Consider the following 19,867-nt stretch of genomic DNA (forward strand, 5'->3'; position numbering starts at 1 on the left):
TCCCTCTGCTATATTTTGGAAGAGTTTGAGAAGGATAGGTGTTACCTCTTCTCTAAATGTTTGATAGAATTCGCCTGTGAAGCCATCTGGTCCTGGACTTTTGTTTGTTGGAAGATTTTTTATCACGGTTTCAATTTCAGTGCTTCTGATTGGTGTGTTCATATTTTCTATTTCTTCCTGGTTCAGTCTTGGCAGGTTATGTGTTTCTAAGAATTTGTCCATTTCTTCCAAGTTGTCCATTTTATTGGCAGATAGTTGCTTGTAGTAATCTCTCATGATCCTTTGTATTTCTGCAGTGTCAGTTGTTAACTTCTCCTTTTTCATTTCTAAATTTATTAATTTGAGTCTTCTCCCTTTTCTTCTTGTGAGTCTGGCTAATGGTTTATCAATTTTGTTTATCTTCTCAAAGAACCAGCTTTTAGTTTTATTGATCTTTGCTATAGTTTCCTTCATTTCTTTTTCATTTATTTCTGATCTGATCTTTATGATTTCTTTCCTTCTGCTAACTGTGGGGGTTTTTTGTTCTTCTTTCTCTAATTGCTTTAGGTGTAAGGTTAGGTTGTTTATTTAAGATGTTTCTTGTTTCTTAAGGTAGGATTGTATTGCTATAAACTTCCCTCTGAGAACTGCTTTTGCTGCATCCCATAGGTTTTGGGTCGTCGTGTTTTCATTGTCATTTGTTTCTAGGTATTTTTTGATTTCCTCTTTGATTTCTTCAGTGATCTCTTGGTTATTAAGTAGTGTATTGTTTAGCCTCTATGTGTTTGTATTTTTTACAGATTTTTTCCTGTAATTGATATCTAGTCTCATAGCGTTGTGGTTGGAGAAGATGCTTGATACGATTTCAATTTTCTTAAATTTACCAAGGCTTGATTTGTGACTGAAGATATGATCTATCCTGGAGAATGTTCCATGAGCACTTGAGAAGAAAGAGTATTCTGTTGTTTTGGGGTGGAATGTCCTATAAATATCAATTTAGTCCATCTTGTTTAATGTATCATTTGAAGCTTATGTTTCCTTATTTATTTTCATTTTGGATGATCTTTCCATTGGTGAAAGTGGGGTGTTAAAGTCCCTTACTATGATTGTGTTACTGTCAATTTCCCCTTTTATGGCTATTAGTATTTGCCTTATGTATTGAGGTGCTCCTGTGTCAGGTGCATAAATATTTACAATTGTTATATCTTCTTCTTGGATTGATCCCTTGATCATTATGTAGTGTCCTTCTTTGTCTCTGGTAATAGTCTTTGTTTTAAAGTCTATTTTGTCTGATATGAGAATTGCTACTCCAGCTTTCTTTTGATTTCCATTTGCATGCAATATCTTTTTCCATCCTCTTATTTTCAGTCTGTATGTGTCTCTAGGTCTGAAGTGGGTCTCTTGTAGACAGCATATATACGGGTGTTGTTTTTGTGTCCATTCAGCTAGTCTATGTCTTTTTGTTGGAGCATTTAATCCATTTACATTTAAGGTAATTATCGAGATGTATGTTCCTATTACCATTTTCTTAATTGTTTTGGGTTTGTTATTGTAGGTCTTTTCCTTCTCTTGTGTTTCCTGCCTAGAGAAGTTCCTTTAGCATTTGTTGTAAATTGCTGGTTTGGTGGACTGAATTCTCTTAGCTTTTGCTTGTCTGTAAAGCTTTTAATTTCTCCGTCAAATCTGAATGAGATCCTTGCTGGGTAGAGTAATCTTGGTTGTAGCTTTTTCTCCTTCATCACTTTAAATATATCCTGCCACTCCCTTTTGGCTTGCAGAGTTTCTGCTGAAAGATCAGCTGTTAACCTTATGGGGATTCCCTTGTATGTTATTTGTTGTTTTTCCCTTGTTGCTTTTAATATTTTTTCTTTGTATTTAATTTTTCATAGTTTGATTAATATGTGTCTTGGCATGTTTCTCCTTGGATTTATCCTGTATGGGACTGTCTGTGCTTCCTGGACTTGATTAACTATTTCCTTTCCCATATTAGGGAAGTTTTCCACTATAATGTCTTCAAAAATTTTCTCAGTCCCTTTCTTTTTGTCTTCTTCTTCTGGGACCCCTATAATTCGAATGTTGGTGCGTTTAATGTTGTCCCAGAGGTCTCTGAGACTGTCCTCAGTTCTTTTCATTCTTTCTCTTTATTCTGCTCTGCAGTATTTACTTCCACTATTTTATCTTCCAGGTCACTTATCCATTCTTCTGCCTCAGTTATTCTACTTTTGATCCCTTTTAGAGAATTTTTAGTTTCATTTATTGTGTTGTTCATCACTGTTTGTTTGCTCTTTGGTTCTTCTGGGTCCTTGTTAAACGTTTCTTGTATTTTCTCCATTCTATTTCCAAGATCTTGGATCATCTTTACTATCCTTATTCTGAATTCTCTTTCAGGTAGACTGCCTATTTCCTCTTCATTTGTTAGGTCTGGTGGGTTTTTACCTTGCTCCTTCATCTGCTGTGTGTTTCTCTATCTTCTCATTTTGCTTAACTTACTGTGCTTGGGGTCTCCTTTTCTCAGACTGGAGGTTCATAGTTCCCGTTGTTTTTGGTGTCTGCCCCCAGTGACTAGGGTTGGTTCAGTGGGTTGTGTAGGCTTCCTGGTGGAGGGGACTAGTGCCTGTGTTCTGGTGGATGAGGCTGAATCTTGTCTTTGTGGTGGGCAGGTCCACGTCTGGTGGTGTGTTTTGGGGTGTCTGTGGCCTTATTATGATTTTAGGCAACCTCTCTGCTAATGGATGGGGTTGTGTTCCTGTCTTGCTAGTTGTTTGGCTTAGGGTGTCCAGCACTGTAGCTTGCTGATCATTGAGTGGAGCTGGGTCTTGGCATTGAGATGTAGATCTCTGGGAGATTTTCCCCATTTGATATTACGTGGAGCTGGGAGGTCTCTTGTGGACCAGTGTCCTGAACTTGGCTCTCCCACCTCAGCGGAACAGCCCTGACACCTGGCTGGAGTACCAAGGGCCTGTCATCCACACGGCTCAGGATAAAAGGGAGAAAAGAAAGAAAGAAAGGAAGAAGAAGATAAAATAAAATGAAATAAAATAAAATAGTTATTAAAGTAAAAAATAAAAAAATAATCATTAAAAGAAAGTTTTTTTAAAGTAATAAAAAAAAAAAAAGAGGAGAGCAACCAAACCAAAAACACAAATCCACCAATGATAAGTGCTAAAAACTATACTAAAATAAAAACAAACAAACAAACAAAAAACAGACAGACAGAACCCTAGGACACATGGTAGAAACAAAAGTATACAGACAAAATCACACACACAAGCATACACATACACACTCACAAAAAGAGAAAAAGGAAAAAATATATATATATCGTTGCTCCCAAAGTCCACCTCCTCAATTTGGGATGATTTGTTGTCTATTCAGGTATTCCACAGATGCAGGGTACATCCGGTTGACTGTGGAGATTTAATCCACTGCTCCTGAGACTGCTGGGAAAAATTTCCCTTTCTCTTCTTTGTTCGAGGGTTCAGCTTTGGAATTGGCCCCGCCTCTGCATGTAGGTCGCCTGAGGGCATCTGTTCTTTTCTCAGACAGGACGGGGTTACAGGAGCAGCTGATTCGGGGGCTCTGGCTCACTCAGGCCGCGGGGAGGGAGGGGTACGGAGTGTGGGGCGAGCCTGCGGCGGCAGAGGCCGGCACGACGTTGCACCAGCCTGAGGTGCCGTGTGTTCTCCCGGGGAAGTTGTCCCTGGATCTCTGGACCCTGGCAGTGGTGGGCTGCACAGGCTCCCGGGAGGGGAGGTGTGGAGAGTGACCTGTGCTTGCACACAGGATTCTTGGTGGCTACAGCAGCAGCCTTACCGTCTCATGTCCATCTCTGGGGTCCGTGCTGGTAGCCGCAGCTCACGCCCATCTCTGGAGCTCCTTTAAGTGGCGCTCTGAATCCCCTCTCCTCGCTCACCAGGAAACAAAGAGGCAAGAAAAAGTTTCTTGCCTCTTCGGCAGCTCCAGACTTTTTCAGGGACTCCCTCCCGGCTAGCTGTGGCGCACTAGCCCCTTCAGGCTGTGTTCACGCCGCCAACCCCAGTCCTCTCCCTGCGATCCGACCGAAGCCCGAGCCTCAGCTCCCAGTCCCCGCCCGCCCGGGCGGTTGAGCAGACAAGCCTCTCGGGCTGGTGTGTGCTGGTTGGAACCGATCCTCTGTGCAGGAATCTCTACGCTTTGCCCTCCTCACCCCTGTGGCTGCGCTCTCCTCCGTGGCTCCGAAGCTTCCCCCCTCCGCCACCCGCAGTCTCTGCCCACGAAGGGGCTTCCTAGTGTGTGGAAACCTTTCCTCTTTCACGGCTCCCTCCCACTGGTGCAGGTCCCATCCCTATTCTTTTGTCTCTGTTTTTTCTTTTTTCTTTTGCCCTACCCAGGTACGTGGGGAGTTTCTTGCCTTTTGGGAGGTCTGAGGTCTTCTGCCAGCATTCAGTAGGTGTTCTGTAGGAGTTGTTCCATATGTAGATGTATTTCTGATGTATCTGTGGGGAGGAAGGTGATCTCCACGTCTTACTCTTCCACCATCTTGAAGCTCCTCTCCTTATAGCATTTTAATCAATTAAGGTTTATTGATTCATTTTATGTGCTTTGCACTTTGCTGAGTATTATTGATATTAATGTAAATAATTAGTTGCCCTCATGAAAGTTAAAATTTAATTGAAGAGAAATAAATTGATGATGAGACCACACTAAAGTGCTAATGGTGTGAGGTAAGATTTGGAGTAGACCATAAAGGATGATGAAGATTTGATTTTGGAAAGCAGAGATGGGAGGATCTTTATGAACAATAACTCAGACGTGAATGCAAGATAGGTGAAGAATGAAGAGCTTAACCATTTTATAACTGAGAGTATATATTTGGGATAATGGGAAATTAAGTAGAATAGAAGGAGATGGTCATCAGTAGTCCAGGAAGTTTAGAATTGATGCAGTAGACAATAATATACCCATATCAATTTCAAGTATATTAGAAGATGTAATCAGTATTTTAGGAAGTGGAGTGGATTAGAGCAAGGAGAAGGAAGATCACCTTAGAAGGGTTTTATAGAACTTTGGAAAATTTATCTTAGATGTAGCCTTCAAAGAAGCCCTTTGGCCCAGTAATTCCATTTCTAAGACTTCTAGGAAGATATTCCAAAATGTGTGGTGTCTGAAGGGCGGAGAACTGGATCATGGCAACAGTTTGAAGTAACTTGTTTTTCTTTCATGTATTCTTGCTTCCTGGTACCTTTTTCTTCCACATCCCATTGAGTCCAGGGGTGGGGGATTTTCCTACAATCTGACAAAGTGATTGGGTTCCCATGAGTTGAAAGATCTGGTATCCCTTGGAGTAGGCACAGATTCTTAATCAAGCCTCTATAGAACTGTAGAGAGTTCATAGTTGAGTTCTGGGGTTCTTGAATTTTCTGAAATTATATGTAAGATTTTGGATTATTTATTTTTCTAGAGTGAGTTTCAGATTCTGAAAGATGTCTGTGACCCACCCAAACTAATAACATTGCTTAAAAGATGAACTTTCTACAAAGTCTCCATCTTATCTCTTTAGAAGCTGCTGAAACCAAGTAGAAAGAAGACAAGTGATTATTGAGCCATATGAAATTGTCAAAATTTAATTTAGTAGTTTTTGACATATAAAAACATCAATTTCAAATGATCCAACCTAATATATCCTTAAATAACTTTTTTACACTTTTAAAATGTAAAGGTATTCACTTTAGGAATGTAGATGCTAGTTAAGCAGTATATATTCAATTTTGTGTTTAAATATACTTATTTAAAAATTACTTATGCAGTATTAGGGGTATTTCTCCTTTGTATTTAAGGTTTTTACTGTGGTAAAACAGGGACAGGGAAATGGTGGAAAGAGAAATGAAAGATAGGAAAACCAAAAAAGTATATGGTGTAATACAAAAATAGCAAATAGATTCAAATTATTCACTAACTTTAATTGTTGGTTAAGCTCTGCTCGGATCTCTTTGATAATGAAAATTGTCAGGCCCTGTCTGGCTCAAGGGTACAAAGCACCGTAATGAATCTGCCCTGTCTGTTGTGTCTACCATGAGCATGAGAGAGCTGAGTGTTGTAACTCAGACCACTCGTTTGTTGTTCCATTAATTACATTGATTTAATCAGAATTTCTGTGTTAGCCAGAGCATTACATTTCTTCCAATGATATATTGTATGACTATCATAAGTGGAGTGTGGCAGTTGAAACTTTGAATCAAGAAAACCAAATTTAATTGTAAGTTATTTCTTGGAAGAGTTCAGATAACCAGCAGTGATACAGTTTGGCTCAGAGTTTGTTTGTTTCTTTCTTTCTCTCTTTCTTTTCTCAATTTTCACCATCCTTTTATTTTCAATTAAGCAAAGAACCAAGAAAAAATGTAATTGAAATGAAGAAACATTTTAAACCTAAAGCATTTTTTTTCTTTTGTAGCTCGCTTTCTGATTCTAAACAGATCAACATTTTAAGAAAAGCAAGATCTTACATAAAACAGAAAAAGTATGATGAAGCAGTAAGTATGCAGGCCTTGTATATATAAATAGCTGATCATTCAGGTATGGGGAGGGGCAAGTATGGTGATGGAGAGCAAAGTGGGCAGGCCAGGGAGCTTTCCTGAACCTTTAAGGAAGGGTTGAATTTCCTAAATAGCTGCTTTATCCACATGGACATACTTCTCTTATTTCAGGTAATGTTATAGGTAAACTTTTTTAGGTTAACATTGGAAATGAACAATTGCTGTTCTCTATAATGAGAAAGTATATTCCAAGCTTCTGTCATCCAACTTATTTATGCGTAATATTTTAGAACATGACATATCTGTGCATTTAGAATTAGCTTCACACTATTAGAAATCTAATGGTTCATACTGAAGCTCTGACTTTTCCCAACTCCTACCCTACTATGTTTTTCATTAATTTTCTCTGTTTTAAATGGTCATATAATTTTAAAGTAAGAAAGAATTGTATTTTTGGTTTCTAAAATTGCCTAAGTAGTATGATGGCATTTCTAATGCTTATTTTTGTTACGGTTTTACAGTGGCAAGCTATTCTTCTCCACTAAAATATTAAGCTATTTTAATAACGTTTTATAACTGATTTGGGTAATCTGATATGAGAAAGTCAAAAAATGTAAATGTGGGCATCTCCTATCAGGGACCTATATTAGAGAACCATTTCTTTCATGTGTCATTTGAAGATAATTTCCACAAAATGAATCATTTAGAATCATTTAAAATCATTGCACATCTCATAGATAGTTTGCATTTTAAATGTCCTTTTTTATCAAGATTTAGAAATTTATTTTATTCAGGAATTTTTCTTATACTTTGCAAGAAGATCCTTGAACAATCAAAATCTGTTTTTGATCAATCATCTACGGTTACTTTAATAATTTTTCTTCCTTTGAAACTTAGATTTTCTTTGTCTTTGCATGTGGCAAGTTATATTTTTCTTTCTCCATAGGTCTCCCTTTGCAAGGAGCTGATTAATCTTGCATTGAAAGGATTGTCCTATTATCACACTTATGACAGATTCTTTTTGGCTTTCAATGTCGTTCTTGGTTTTGTGGGATGGACATCTTATGCTTCTTTGCTGATCATCAAGTCTCACTGCAACCTTACCAGAGGTGTTAGTAAAGAAGTCAAGGTATGTTCAGAAAGTATAATGAAGATTCAGATGATGGTGTAAAATCATAAGACTAAGGAAAGAAATTATATCAAATTAACTGCAGTGAGTTCATATAATGTACATGCTATACTAAGCTAACTCTTTCATTTGCTTTTGTTGTACTGGGTCTTTTTTTCTCAGTAATCTCTGTTTCTTTAGTTGGGAAAAGGGTGTATCAGTAATAATGGTCCTATAACTTAAGAGGCTATAAAGATAGCTGTGTAATTTACATTTGCCTATGGCATTAACTGTGTTGTTTTTCTGTTTATTTTTATAATTATTTAGCATGTTACAAGTATTCCGTATCTTTCTACAGTACAGGTGATCAGAAAACAGTTTCAAAGCAATATATTTAACTTTATCTGATATTAAGTTTAGGAGCTGGAAAGAAATAAAATCACTTATTCAAAATGTTCCTTTTAAAATAATATACATTTTTCTGGAACTATCCTTACCTTCTTCATCTTTCTAAAATTCTTAAATACAGATTTCCAGAACTTTCTATATATCCTCATTTTAAGAATTAGTCCCTAGTTTACTGTACTTTCAATGCCAAAAAAACCCCGCTCTTTAATAATACTTTATACAACTAAGAAAAGATAACAGTACATATGTGGTTTTACTATATTAAAACACTTTGCTCTTTTAAAATATATTACTGTCATTTACCAGGGATAATATGCCTCTTCCATCTCCTTTACTTCATTCTCTAATGATTATTACCATGTCCAAATCCTCTAAAAAGTAATATACCTGAATGGTGTATTATTAATAATAATAGTCTGCAGACATTTCCAGTGGTAACTTTTTTCAATTTTATACTTTATTTTTCTGTAATGGAAGGAAGAGCAGTAGTATTTATTCCATTTTTTTATAATGCTGTAATGCATCTTAAATAATTTACCCCAAGTAATTTTCATTGTTTGAATGTATGTGAAATTGGCTAGAGTAGAAATCATTTCTTATGTGGTAGGAAAAGAGACAAAAACAAACGTGTTTTAGTGGAGGATATAACTAGGCATTCAGCTGGGTATTTGAAATTTATTTTGCCACTTTAAACGTAACAGTGCTGGAAGTAGGCATTATAATTTTTCTGTATAAAAGAGGAAACTGAAGCTATTTAAGTAATTTGCAAAAGGCCATTCAGCTAGGATGTGGAGGAACTGAGATTTGAGTCCAGAGTAGTCTAATGCCAAACACTGCCTTTTGGTATTTGTCTTGACGTTTTGGGTTATTGAGAAGGGATATGATGTCTTTAGATTGTTGTGTCAGCAGATTTCACAGCTGATAGTTCTTTATTCATTAATCTGATAATGCAGAGAATATTTGCGTATACAGCACAATGCTAGATGCTTCATAGGATACACCAAGAAATACAAAATTCAGATACAAAATTACAAGCTTCTCAAGGAGCTTGTAATTAAATAAAGTAGGTAAGAGATGTATACACATAGCCACCTTATCAGGTATAGGTCATATACTACGCTATATTACATAAGACAACAAATGTTTGAGAACTTTAATATAAAATGTTAAGTGAATGTGATACAATGACTCATATTTTAAATAAAGAAAATCTCACTTTAGCTAGGGTGATGATAACAGGAAAAAATAAGTCTTGGTGGAAGTTTAACAGTCAGAATATAGGGAGAGGATAAGAATTAAAGCAAATTGAATAACATAAATAGAGGCAGAGTTGGGAAGATGTATTTTTATGCTGGGAAAATAAGTAATATTTATTAAACTGCACTATTCCAGGACTGTCCTTGGTGTTGTACATGTGTTATTCAGTTAAGCTTAATACTACCCTAAATTTAATGGTTATGATTCTCATAATATGGATGGGGGAATTTAGGCTCAGAGAGATAAATGTTTTCCTCAAGGACACACTGGTGTCCTTGAACTCTAATACTTAAATTCATGCTCTTTCTATACCATGCTGCCTTCAAAATAAATAGTTCAGTTTGGGGGGAATTTGGGAGGTTTGTTCAAGGGCCTAATAAGAGATAATACTGGGGCTTCCCTGGTGGCACAGTGGTTAAGAATCCACCTGCCAATGCAGGGGACAAGGGTTCAAGCCCTGGTCCGGGAAGTTCCCACACGCCGCGGAGCAATGAAGCCCGTGCGCCACAAATACTGAGCCTGCGCTCTAGAGCCCAAAAGCCACAACTACTGAGTCCTCGTACCCCAACCACTGAAGCCCGCGCGCCTAGAGCCCGTGCTCCGCAACAAGAGAAGCCACCGCAATGAGAAGCCCACGCACCGCAACGAAGAGTAGCCCCCGCTCACCGCAACTGGAGAAAGCACACACGCAGCAAGGAAGACCCAACGCAGCCAAAAATAAATAAATAAAATAAATTAATTAATTTAAAAAAAAAAGAGAGAGAGATAATACTGATAATATAGATTAGATGGAAGTAATCAAAGGCCTCAAATGCTAGACTATAGAGTTTAGACTTTATTTAGTGAAGAGCTGGTCTATCACTTAGAGTTAAACCAGAGAAGTAGACCAGTACGATCTCTGTATTAAGAAATTTAGTGTAAGGAATTGGCTCATGTGACTGTGGGGCTAGTTAGGCAGGTCCTAAGTTCAGAGGTCAGGCCATCAGGAAGGGCAGACTGGAACTTGCAGGCAGGAGTGGAAGCTTCACTCCACAAGTACAGTTTCTTCTTCAGGGAACCCTCTGTTCTGCTCTTAGAGCCTTTTGTGAATCAGGCTCACCGTGATTGTTCAGGATAATCTCCCTTAAAGTCAACTGATCATGGACATTAATCACATCTACAAGATATTTTCACAGCCAACACCTAGATTAATATGTGATTGAATAACTAACCAGGGTCTGTAGCCTAGCCAAGTTGACACGTAAAACTGACCATTACAGTTGAGGTTATTAAAAGTATTTTGAACCCTTTGGTTCTGTTTGCAAAACATTCTGATTCTTCTTCAGCGAGAGTTTATAATCTAGTGAAGTGTCAGCATCTGGAGGAAGAATAAGTTGCCAGAAGTCTACAGCATTAACCAAAGGGAGGCTTGGAGAGCAATTAGGGGGTGAGATGATTGCAGCTGTGCACGCATTAGAACATGATGCTTGCAGTTGGGGTGTAGGGAGCCTTCACCGAGGTAGTTGTTGCCAAAGTCAAATCTTAAAGGGTGAGTCGGATAGCCCAATAGAAAAAAGGAAGAAGGTGCAGGGAGAGCAGCATGTGCCAGATGAGGAGTGAGGTAGCATGGCTTCTTGGAAGGGCGCAAGTCACTGACACAGCTAGACTATAGAGGGCCCCGGGGGGAGTGAGAGATGAGCTCGCAGCAAATTCTACCCTCCACTGCCAGATGAGGAAACAGAGCTTGAGACAAGCTAAATGGTTTAGTCAAATTGACAGCAAATAGAACAGCAGTGCTGGAATTAAATTTAGGTCTGACTCCAAAGTTTCTGTCACTTCTCCATGACAGTGTCCCCCAGATTATACAGGTTTATCACTCTTACAGACAACTCTGCAGTGAACATTCTCTTTAAAGGTAATTTGCCATAGCTCCTCCTAATTGAACTCTGCATTTAACTTCTATCTGCTCTTCTCCTTTGCTTTTGCTAGTTCAGATGTCTTTTGCTTTAGAACTGAATATCCTTATTTTGCCACATGCTTCCCTTATTCTCTCACTGCTTAGGGAAATCACAAAATGTTAACCCCTTAAACCAAGTCCCAGGATTCCATCTCCACCTGTATGGTTTAAACTCCTCATAGGCCAGCACCTAGTACTGAGCATGGCGTAGACTGTGCGACGTAATCATTGTTAGTTGGATGGAGGAGTGATGACAATGCACACAGCACGGCTCATTATCATCAGGTGTTTTTTGGAGGGTCTGGGGAGGCAGGGAGTTAATGATGATGAGGTAGGAAATGTTCCCCATTCCTGTTATTTAAAATCCTTTCAATTTTTACTTCAGCTGAACTGAATTCTTTTTGATTTGGTTTCCTACAAGTAGATGTTTATTTGTAATGTCGATTACTCTATGTGTCAAAGGATTGGATAATTATATGATATTGTACTGACTCTAGAAAATCGCTCGAGTGTCTTTTTTAGGTGCTCTCTAAACTTATTTTCTTATTATTTTACTATCCTCAGAGTGATGTGAAACCAGTCCCAATTCCTAAAGTGAATCCCTGCCTCAGGCACCTTGAGCTTTAGAGACTCTACCTGTCCATATCTGTTAGAGACCTGCTCCTTCTTCCTCCATCCCTTGCTATGGGACCTCCATTTCCAGTGCTAGTCACTGAGAGGTTTCTGTAGTGACTTTTGGGACTAATGCAGAGAGGTAGAGGAGGAGAGAAGAAAAATAAAGGTGATAATGATAGCCATTATTTATTAAGCAGTAGTAATATTCTGGGCATTTTGTTAAGCTCTTTTCATAATCTCATTTAAGCATTACTAGCCTTGATAAATAGATATGGAATTATTCTTCACATTTTATAGATGGGGTAAAATTAAGTCTCAGAATCTGTTTTGTACTTTGCTCATGGTCATACAGTGAGCAAGTGACAGAGCCAGGATTTGAATTCTGATCTGTGTAGCTCCAAACTCTTAATCACAATGCTATGTCTCACCTTCCTTTTTACTACTCTGCCCTAGTTTATTCTTGCTTCTTTACTTCCTTTCTGGTGACATTTTAGGCCAGAGGGAGGAATTATAAAGGGGAAAAAAAACTCTTGCTTTTCCTCCCTAACCTCCCCTACTCCAGAAGGTAATTCTTAATTCTCACCTTATTTAGTTTGGGTAGCAAAACAAGAGGGAAACAGAGAGAGAGAAAACAAGGCATGGAGGCAAGAGAGTACCGTGTGACCCCTCCAGTTCTGTCAAGGGGGAAACAGAGAGAGAGAAAACAAGGCACGGAGGCAGGAGAGTACCGTGTGACCCCTCCAGTCCTGTCAAGGGGGAAACAGAGAGAAAACAAGGCACGGAGGCAGGAGAGTACCGTGTGACCCCTCCAGTCCTGTCAAGGGGGAAACAGAGAGAGAGAAAACAAGGCACGGAGGCAGGAGAGTACCGTGTGACCCCTCCAGTCCTGTCAAGGGGGAAACAGAAACAGAGAGAGAGAAAACAAGGCACGGAGGCAGGAGAGTACCGTGTGACCCCTCCAGTCCTGTCAAGGGGGAAACAGAGAGAGAGAAAACAAGGCGCGGAGGCAGGAGAGTACCGTGTGACCCCTCCAGTCCTGTCAAGGGGGAAACAGAGAGAGAGAAAACAAGGCGCGGAGGCAGGAGAGTACCGTGTGACCCCTCCAGCCCTGTTTTCATCTCCTGTGCGCTCTTAGCATCACAGCTTTCCGTAAGTGTGTTCTTGTCCCAATCGTTGGCATTTCTGTCCCTGACCCTCGCAGCATTACTCCTGGCCCAGAGCACCCGCGGCCTGTGGAGGCCGTCACTGGTGATTTACATGGAGGAGCTCCTTTCTTGTTTGGCAGGTGTTTGGGAGAGAAGATATGACTGAATGAACCTACTGTGGTTGGGTGACGGAGAGAGAAGCGTGGGCAGCATGTCAAGTTGAAGTTTGAATAGATAGAATCATTGTTCCAAATGAAGATTAGGTCCCACAGTTTATTGTAGATTAAATGGGCTTTTGTGGGCTTGTCAGTGAACTCAATCAACATTTATAAAATTGTTACTAAGGAGAAATATGTTCAGAGTTCCGAACAAGTTACTTGCAAACAAACTTTAGGAGCGTAGTCATTTTAAATTGAGAATTACCTAATTGCAACAATTCCAGGCTATCCAGCTTTTTCTCCTGTAATGTGCTTCTCCAATGACAGATTTTTTTTAAATGCAGTTCTTAGATTAATCATATAGTTGTAGAATCACTGAAAGAAAGTAATGTGTTTTCTTCACTTTATAAAATCTCTTTTAAAAACCTATCAAGTAGCATGGGTTTGGAGTGTTTTCAATGTTTTGTTTAACTTTCAGAAACCAAGCCATCTCCTGTCATGTAGTTTTGTAGCTGTTGGCGTTTTACTAGCACTTTTCCTGCTGATTCAAGCCTGTCCCTGGACTTACTACATATATTGCTTGTTGCCACTGCCAGTATGGTATGCGGTTCTGAGAGAGTAAGTAACACATCTTGTGGTCTTGTTTTTCACTTCACTGACAGTTAAATCTGTATTTAGATGCATTAGATTTCTGTAACATAAGTCATGAAAGATAATTATAATACCCTCAAATCTCCAAGCCCTTTCATTTCATTCATAGCAGCATAAACGTTGCATATAAACAGGCATTTTTTTTTTTCTTGGCCGCACCTTGAGGCCTACAGAATCTTAGTTCTCCAACCCAGGATTGAACCCGGGCCCTCGGCAGTGAAAGCGCAGAGTCCTAACCACTGGACCTCCAGGGAATTCCCTAAACATCCTTTTTACTTTTCCCTTTTGACTTCATCTTGATTACCCTGAGGTAGCACTGGCCTCATTCCTTTCTTTGTGTTATCTTTTATAAGAAAAATCTGGAGTAAAAATTAAATAATTAATATGGATTGTACTATGTCAGGAGTGACTTACGTTTTGAATTTGTCTCATCATCCCAGTTTCCAGTGTATCTTCATGTTTCACAAAGCAATTTGCATGCTTTTGTTCTATACATTTTTGCCCCTCCTTTCCCAGCTATCACGTAAACCTAGATGAATGAAAGTTCGCAATTAAATCCAATCTAGTAATGTATACCTACAGGGGTTAGGGGAGATTATTCTTGTATGCTGTGGTTCTACCTTTAAGTGCTTGCTCACAAGTTGGACTTGAAATGGATTCTTATCATTGTAGAAAACATCAGAGGTAGAGCTCTCATGCAAGTTATAAGCACTTTAAAAGAAAATCACTAAAATGTTGGGCTGGTTCACGTTCACAGGCAGCGAGGGTCATGTTACAGATCGTGTTGACTTCTATATTTGCACCAGTAATCTAGAACTTAAACTTAGTCTTGGGCATCCTTTGAGCAAACCAGACGCCGAAAGCAGACCAGGGAATGACAGCCCAGAATAAGGGTGTTGTCAGGGTTGGTGAGCATGTTGCAATGACACAATGTGTTTTCTTTTCTAATTTTTGTTACCTCCAGCTTTGACCACCTCTTCTTAATATGAAAAATAAAAATTAATGTTAAAATATTTTAAATGTTAACATTTTTAAAAACAAGGCAAAAAGACACTGACAAAAGAACAGACTGTTACTTCTCCATTTGAAAGGAATAGGGTTGTTGGATGTACATACTTAAATTGGATTTTTTCCTAATGTCATTTGCTCTGGCTTAAAAATTTTTAGAGTGAAAGGTGTTATCCAAAATTCCCTCCTGAATTATTAAATGTTCTATTTATGAAGAACACATATACATTTAAATTTTAAGGACAGAGTGATTTTGAAAATATGTTGTGTTCTATCTTTATCTTTTTGATAGATTATAAAGAAAATAAAACATAAAAATTCACTTTTCTTCTAGAAATAATCTAAATGATTTTACAAAATCATCACTGTTGAGAACAAAAGAAACATTCTCCTTTTGACTGGTGTTAGCTTTTCTTTCCTAACATGGCACCTTAATTGTTTTGATGACATTATGTAACCATTGTTTTCAATCAGAAAAAGGTTATAAACCAAGTGATACTGACTTTTTATAATTGCCTACTTAATAATGCACTACCAATGCTAAAAAAATTTTTCCACTGATGAAATGTAAAAAGGACTCAAGTATGTAATACATTTTTAATGGTTATGAATTCACATTTAATTACAATTAGTATACAATTAGTGACATCTTAAATTGAGTTTGGAAAAGGTTATTTCACCCAGTGAAAAAGTGCAATTAAGATTTTCTCTACCTAGACTAGGAAAACGTACCTTTATTTTATTAAGACAGTTGGGATTTCAATAGAAAATTAACTTTAGTGAATTTTAAAAATGTTCTCTATGTTTATTCATTTGGGTTTATTGTATTTTATTTCTGATGTTGTATCTGTAATTGTATGTGCCCATGTTTAAACTAAGATCCAATAAGACTCATTTATTATCATTAATGTTTATAAAAAAACCAAGCAAATTAATGTGATCATTATCAACTTAATTCAGAAGTTACATTTTTCCTAGAATACTAGGTTTCAAAAAAAGATTTAGGTAAGTAAAGCCACTGAAACAAATCTGTTGGAGATTATCTTAGTTTTTGAAAAATCTATGAGTTGAAAATTCCCTGATTTCTATGCACAAAATTTTTATTTTTTACTATATGAGAACTAATTTTTTTATATTCAATATAGGTTATAAATAATCTTTTTATAAATAATCTTGTTAAACAGATTTCCAGTTATTCAAGGCTTGGTCACATTACTGTTGACCTTCCCTCCAAGTCATTTTGTTGGATACCTGTTACTCTTTATCCTGGGAGTTGAAGTATTAGTAAGTAATTTACCACGTTACCACATTTTCAGGTCTCTTTCATACACATGTAACTCCTTTGAAATGACTTCATTTTCCCTTTCTTCTTTGGATTGCATTACTAGGTTCTCAGTTTTTTCTACCGCTATATGCTTACAGCTGGACTCATTGCGTTTGCAGGTTGGCCATTTATCACTCCACTGTGGACTCGAGCAAAGGTATAAGTACTCACTTTGAAATTAGGCAGATTCATAGCGGCTTTGTTTTGATATGCGTTTAACTCAGGGAATTATTCATTTTTTTAAGAAAAGGGTAGAATGTGACCTTACATAAAGATCCTGATCCTTTTAACAGGAGGACTGATGTTGACTTTAAGGTTTCAGTGATTCATGCAGACTTTCATATCAAAGTGAACTGGTCTTGTGGTGATTGAAATACTCAAGAAGCAGAGCTGATTTGTCCTTCTCTGAAGCACTTCCTAGATTCCTTTAGGCTCAAATATCTAAATGCCACAGAGGAACTGCCCAGAGCAGTGCGGTGGCATGAGAGGCCACACTCTGGGCTCAAGTCAGAGGAGTCACCTCCCTCCTGGTCTGGAGCCACCTCAGTTTTTCTCTGGAGAAGTATTTATTCATGATAGATTATTTTAAAGTATGATTACTCCTGATTTTCTGCCTTTAACTAGGTAGGTAATTACAGTGTGCTTCTACAAAGAATACTCTCATGTTTCCACTTTGATACTTTTTGGTGGAGGTAGCAGGAAGATAGAAATATCTTCTTTCTACTCTATGAGAACCTACAAAATTTTCCAATTAATGGGACTATTGACAATTTTTTTGTCTTAATCTAATTACAGAAGTATTTTTACTTATTTCCCTCCTGGGCACAATCATTTGATTATGATTGCAGGCCAGCTTTCTTAAAGATGTCATCAATATATGGTAGAACATAAATTGAATGAAGTGCTTGCTTTGAAACAGCAGACCTGAGTCTGAATCCTGGCTGTTTCATTTACTAGTAATAGATCTGGTGCTACTTAACACTTTGACATCTCTAAGCTCAGTTTCCTCATCTGAGATACTGTGAATAATATAGCATACCTATTGAGGTTATTGTGAGAATTAAATGAGATAATGCCTATATCATACCTAATATAGTGCCTACTATATAACAGATTCTTCACAAATAGTAACTATATTACTTTTTAAAGTAAAGAGATGTAAGGCTTTGAATTTTCCTTTTAGTTTCACAGCCATGTAGTCTGTGAAACAATGAAGACAGTTTTTTGTACCATAATTGTCTAAAGATAACTTTTTTCTTTATTTCAGAGCACCTCACTGAGTTGGATTTTCTTCTGTTTGCTCCTGGCAGTGTTCCCACTTATGCCTGTTGTAGGACGAAAGCCAAATATCTTTCTAGTGTATGCACCATATTTTAACTTATTTTCTTTTTAATGCAATTGTTTTTCTCAATTAACACTATGAAATATGAACCAAGTCTTGGCCATGAGTTTAAAATCATGTGAACAAACTAGAAGTTAAAATACTAATATCAAACCATTAGTCATAATTTTGGATCAGGCTCTGAGAGGCATTAAAACTCCCTGAAGATGCTTCTGGACCTTCGTAAAACATGAAATTGTGCCAGGCGCTTGGCAAATTAAATGGTCATTATTTCATTTAACATTTCCTTTCTTATTTTCTAATCATGTAATCATCTTTGTTACTTTCTTTTGAACTTTGTGTAACCAACTTTTTAGCATTCTAACCCCATCTTTAATAGATGAGAGTATATCTTTTGAAGGAAAGTTAACTCAATATTTTTTTAAAGTATGTGTTCATTTTAAAGTACCTATAAAGTATATACATTTTATCTCATTTCTGTGAGAATAACAATATGGAATAGATCAGAAATTATTCCAGGAAGTCAATTTATTAGCAGAGCTCAAAAAATTGTATTGAATTCTAAGAAGATTTTATCTAAGCCATACTTTATTAGTTCTAAGTGAAAACATTTTGCAGCTGTCATAAACTGTAAACAGCATGTGCAAAGATGAATTCGAACATTTTATTTTTTGTTTCCCACTACTCTGTGAGCTCTTCTCTTGTCTCTATAAAGCCACTTTCCCTCCTTTCATTGGCCTCTACCCATCTGTCCTGCTCAAGCACTATTGACATATTTGAACAGGACTTATGCTAAAAGGAAAAGAAATTATATAAATGGTCTTCATAGAAATTTTTCACTTTACCTATTCCAGTAAAGATTAATTCAGGAAGCAAACTTGTTAAATCATGAGAAATCTAATTTATATTTTTAAAAATTATGTTGTTTCCCCTCTTAATTTAAATTCCTCAGTGCTTCAAGTTTCCCAGTAGCTATATTTGCAACTTCTTCATTTTGCCTCCTGGTTTATGGAGAAATTGCTACTCTCCATTTGATCTCTCACCTCATCTCCCTTCTTTAGAAAATTACAAAGATAGATATGTGAAATATTTAAGGATAAATTAAAAGAAAGAGCAAAAATATATATAACATAGCTATAATATTCCTGTTACTCCAGTTTTCTGAGGTAAAAACGTATTTGCCAATTAATTGAAATACCAAATTATTTTTTTTAAGAGGGTATGGGGGAGAAAAAGCAAAAACAAACGAAGAATCTTAATCATACACGGTTGTTTTTCATAAGTTTTAATTAACTTTTCCCTCATGATTCTTAAAGAGAATACTAGAAGAATCAAAACAAAGGCAAAAACAAGCATTTTCCTGGGAGTTCCTGCTTCACGTTCTCCATAACCCTGCCTTTTGCTCTTTCTTATTTCTCTTAAACCAACTCCTTTTCACATAGTTCTATTATATTACTGGGTTCCAGATTCTATCCTCAACATAATTTCAGTCGTCCTATGTTACTTGGATTTTTAGGAGGTGAGAAATAGAACTCAATAGTAATAGTACAGTGTTTCCTTGATGTTAGTCTCCTTTGACTTCAGGAACCATACTGTATCTGGTGTTCTTGAAAAAGTGTAATTTGTTGTTTCATTACTGTACCAATGCCTCACCCACATGCTGCTTTTGTGGCCCCTCTTCCATCCTTCCCTTAGCCAGAAACAGCTGTGAAAAGCACCAACGTCAATGATAGAGAGGAACAATTTGTGGATTATAAATGTAGATTTTCCTTTTTGTATGAGTAAGTGCTCATAGTCAGAAAATATATGGTGTAGATACTGATATACTTGTTTAGCTATCTTTTATATTGTTTTCTGTAAATTTGTCCAAGTCAAGCTGAGAATTATGGTATGCGTAAATGTTAAAAAAATCAAATTATAGAGATAAGATGAAGATACTTAAAAAATTGTGTGAAAAGTTACAAATGACACCATCCCCACAGGATCTTTATTCTAAGATTTTTATTCTTCTTACACCTGTGTATTCATTTTGTTACTTCATCTTGATTAAGCCAAATGATTGAGAGATTCTACATTAGAGTAAAATATCTAATATTTTCATGTGACATATATTCTTAGGAAAATTTGAAATTGTGAATTGTGTTTTAAAACAGAGTGGGTGCAGGCTTGCTGGTTCTTCTGCTATCCCTGTTTGTTGTAACATCTGTCATAAAAAGAAAAGATAGTTTTGTAAATGAAGAGCTGGTGTTACATCTGTTACAGGTCAGTTACAGATTTTCAACACTATGTTATACAAATGATACACTAAAATGTATCTTACAGTTGTATTTAATTATCTTGTTCTTAAGATGCCATCCTGTTTTTTTTAACCTCAATACCAGCTGAGAAGAGTTTTCTGTTTAAGATATTACATGGAAATATATT

The 19,867-nt window shown here is 37.2% G+C and overlaps 1 protein-coding gene across 3 annotated transcripts in view; it reads left to right on the forward strand.

Moving 5' to 3' along the window:
- PIGN (phosphatidylinositol glycan anchor biosynthesis class N) overlaps positions 1 to 19,867 on the forward strand; it is a 122,841-nt gene that overhangs the window by 38,908 nt on the left and 64,066 nt on the right. For all 3 annotated transcript variants that reach the window (XM_082352980.1, XM_082352979.1, XM_082352981.1), the window contains exons 14-20: positions 6,410 to 6,488; positions 7,438 to 7,620; positions 13,597 to 13,736; positions 15,962 to 16,061; positions 16,166 to 16,258; positions 17,369 to 17,460; positions 19,597 to 19,705. In XM_082352980.1, coding sequence (XP_082209106.1) covers positions 6,410 to 6,488; positions 7,438 to 7,620; positions 13,597 to 13,736; positions 15,962 to 16,061; positions 16,166 to 16,258; positions 17,369 to 17,460; positions 19,597 to 19,705 — 796 coding nt within the window. The remainder of the gene's footprint in view (positions 1 to 6,409; positions 6,489 to 7,437; positions 7,621 to 13,596; positions 13,737 to 15,961; positions 16,062 to 16,165; positions 16,259 to 17,368; positions 17,461 to 19,596; positions 19,706 to 19,867) is intronic.

The sequence above is a fragment of the Balaenoptera borealis genome (assembly GCF_965194805.1).
Source record: "Balaenoptera borealis genome assembly, chromosome: 14".
Lineage (NCBI taxonomy): Eukaryota > Metazoa > Chordata > Mammalia > Artiodactyla > Balaenopteridae > Balaenoptera > Balaenoptera borealis.